The sequence below is a fragment of the Morone saxatilis genome, unplaced genomic scaffold, assembly GCF_004916995.1.
Source record: "Morone saxatilis isolate NCDOM2014 unplaced genomic scaffold, NCSU_SB_2.0 Contig23, whole genome shotgun sequence".
Lineage (NCBI taxonomy): Eukaryota > Metazoa > Chordata > Actinopteri > Moronidae > Morone > Morone saxatilis.
Window position 1 is genome coordinate 13,887,342 of NW_023339796.1, and position 3,631 is coordinate 13,890,972.

Below are 3,631 nucleotides of genomic sequence, written 5' to 3' on the forward strand. Positions count from 1 at the left end.
TCTCTATCTCTCTCTATCTCTCTAATATGCAACCTGCTTAGTGCTCCATCTTTCACTTCATTCATTATATACAGAGCTTGTCCAAACTACCCTTTATTATTCTTAACTCATCCACTGCAAGGAAGATCTAGCATAAATTACTAGATATTCCATAGGTTATATCATATAGTGACCATGGGCACTGCAGCAGTAGGACAAATGCTTGCTAGAGTGCCAAATGTATATTAATCCGCGGCTGGAAATAGTCCCAGATACTCCTTTTTGAGTTTGATGAAAAAACTACAGTGCCCCGCTGTTTTAGGAAATGATTTAGCCTTGTTCTAAATGAAACAATGTATTTGTGAGCTGTTTTGTTAAAAGATACACCTTCTTAATAGAAAAAATTGGGCTTGGGACCGAAGTAGGACAGGGTAGGGAAGTCTGAAAGTATTAAGGGATAGACTCAGTGTTGGTTTAGTTTTTTTCATGGTATAAATAAACTTGAAATAATGCCAGCCTTATCCATTTAAAAATGAATTCAAAGAGATCCAGTGACTGCATATGAGATCACTTACCAAAGACATCTGAAATAAATGAGATTTTTTGAAGTGATGATCAGTTCATGTATGATTTCTATCATTAGCAATAGTAAAAAAATAGTTATTTAAAGTTACATTAATTTACAAGCATTTTCAAAAAACAGCTGTGTGTTATGTGCTCTCATGATTTAATAAATCTGCAAATACTGGTAACATCTGCCATCTTTTGAACCAGCTTACCTAAGTATTTGCATGCAGAAACCAAGGAATCGCACATTGGTTTGTTTGTTTTGGAACCAGTCATTATACAGTTAAACATGAGTAGATTCTTCGGTCCTTGCATGCAGAGGATTCTTTGTGTTTTGTGCCATTTGCATGATGTAAGACAATCTGAACTGATATACCAGACCTCAGTTTCATAGTTGAATATTCTACAACGCACTTAATATCTGTCATAAATATTCAGAAGCCACCCGGTGATTTGACCAGTGAGTGAGACTAAACTTTAACTTTGTAACATTGGCGTTTGCAGGGCTCCGAGAGAGATCACAGCCATGAACATCCATCAGGCGGTCGGTAGCATCCCCACCTGTGACTTCCTCACCAACACACACATGGGTTACCTGTCGAAGGACAACTGAGGCATAAAGAGAATGACTTTGACTGGTAACTGACTCATACAGAGATGTGACGACTGTCTGAACGGCTGGTTGTGACAGAAACACTCTGTGAACCGACAGCTCTACTGTGTGAAGATTCACACCTTGATGTAGTCTGTTGCCTCAGGTTGAGCAGTAATAACTAATGTACTGTATTCATTAACTTGATCATAGAAGGGCTCAGCTTGCTTCTCACAGCAGCCACACAGCAGCGGAATAACAAATGTTTCTAATACTCGGGGTATATTGTAACATTTTACTCCTAATATATCGAGAGAAGCGGCATTGTGGGACTTGTGTTATTTGATTTTGAGGGGCTGTCGTGCTCTTGCTTACCTCATAACAAAATTATTTTAATGATGAAGTGTTTCCTGCCAGACGGCCAGCTAGTCAGCAAGGAAATTAAGCCTGAGTGACTTACAGGGCTAAATAATAACATCAGACAGCTGTCCCCTCTTCTTCTTCATCCTGCTGTCATTTTCCCTGAACTGGGATCAAGATTCAGTTTACCAGCAGAGGTAGTCGGAAACGCTGATGAACATCTGAGTATTAGAATTCTTATTCTTATCAGTCAAGGTGATGGTCATGTCTACTTACTTTGGGCAAAGCAAACAGAGAGATTCTTCCAAAAGTGCCATTGCCATGGCAACCAACGATCCATCATTACAAACATGCTTTGATGTATTTCAGTGTTACCTGGCAGAGGTAATCATGGCTCTTGCAATACGGCTGTTTTCTAAAGCTGTTCAGAAGAGGTGACCGATTTAATGTTTGTTATTTTTAAGTTGAGATTTTCATCAAATCTGTTACTGTCATTATGAATTCACTCTCACTCTCAATATTTATCTTCTCTCCCTCCCAAACCAGGTTTGATAGCCAGTTGAAAGTGCTTTTTAAGTGTTCTGTTTAACAACAATAATGTATCAATAATGTAATGTACACAGTGTGTATGACCAATATGAAAATAGATGGTGTTTTCAAATCCTGTTTTATTTTTTTATCTTAATAATAATGACAGCGAACAGTAATGCCCCAACAGTAGAGAGTGTGTGAATAGTGGATGTAGTCATCACAAAACGTTAATGAATTGGATAGGAAGTGAGTGCTCGTGCGTGTCGCGTCGGCTGATGTCGTGTTGGTAATTCTGTTTCATGTGGATCTTTGCATTATGTTAATGTGTGGACAGTTGGACGAGTGGAAGTGTTTGGGCTGAGTGGTTGTGATGCTTGTTCAACCAAATTAGTTTAGAAGACACCCAAACATTGTATTTTCATGTTTCAGTGCAAACCAAAAATATAATCAATATTCTTGTAATAAACAAAGAAAAACTCTGGTTGAATTATTTGTTGCAAATGTGTCTCGTGTTCAGCATGTTTCTGTTTTGATGAACACAATCAGAATGGAGAGACTATGAACTGGAGTATCTCTAACTAATCCCTGGTTAGATGTAGACATCTGTTATGCTCGAGAGTTAAAGGGCCAGTTCACCCAACTTACATAAACACACATTTTCTCACCTCCAGTGGTATCTAGCCACGCAGATAGTTTTGGTTTTATTTGGCCGGGTTTTAAAATATGTCTCTCTCTTGAGATTATTTCTATCAGAAGCTAGTCTGGGGGATCTTTAGACCTTGCTGTGAATTCTCATAAGAACTATTTTCTACAAAAGAACTAGTCTTTTAAGGACTGCTAAGGAACTGAAGAGGTTTGTGGATCATCTAGAGTTATTTCTTGAAAGAGGCGATGCAGGTGAAACTATTTGAAGAAATGTGCTTTATCATTTGCTTTCTTACAGTTAGATGAGATCAATACCACTCATTCTGTGTGAGCGGTATTGAGTTTCTCAACTTTTCCAAGTCCCAGACAGAAAGAAAACCAGTAAACAAAATTCCATTCACTGTTTCCGTTATTTTTCTCGCAGGCGAAATCTTAAAGCTGGTCAGATAAAAATGAAAACTATCCACATAACAAGCCCCCACTACCAAAGATAAGAAACAAAATATGCTGCTTTTTTTTTTTGTTGGGGCCGACTTAACAATGAGCACTGAATAGAAAGAGAACAAGCCAGCCAATATGCAGTTTGTTACTGGCATAATTATACTGTAAATTGCTTGTCTATTGTAATTTTTAAGGAAAACCTTTGGTATAATAGCGGTTGATCACAATTAGCGCCCTATTCATACAATCTCTAAATGACTAATAACACCTAGAACTGTGATACAAAAAAAAGAAATACAGCAAAGAAATGACATCTAATAGAAAGTGCTAAGAACCTAATATTCTTTTATTGTGTTTTCACTTACATTATGCTCTTTTTCTTTAACAATAGATTTACAAAATAAGAGACCCAACAATACTTTCTCAAAATAGCAAACTAACTGAATACTGAGGAAATAAATAATGTATTTTCAAGCAGATTTCTAGCAACACCAAGGGGGCAACATAGCACTTAAT

The 3,631-nt window shown here is 37.3% G+C and overlaps 1 protein-coding gene across 2 annotated transcripts in view; it reads left to right on the forward strand.

Annotated features, from left to right (window-relative positions):
• yeats2 (YEATS domain containing 2) overlaps positions 1-2,508 on the forward strand; it is a 22,631-nt gene extending 20,123 nt beyond the window's left edge. For both annotated transcript variants that reach the window (XM_035670067.1, XM_035670068.1), the window contains exon 30: positions 1,051-2,508. In XM_035670067.1, coding sequence (XP_035525960.1) covers positions 1,051-1,159 — 109 coding nt within the window. In that variant the 3' untranslated portion in view covers positions 1,160-2,508. The remainder of the gene's footprint in view (positions 1-1,050) is intronic.
• Positions 2,509-3,631: the final 1,123 nt, after the last annotated feature.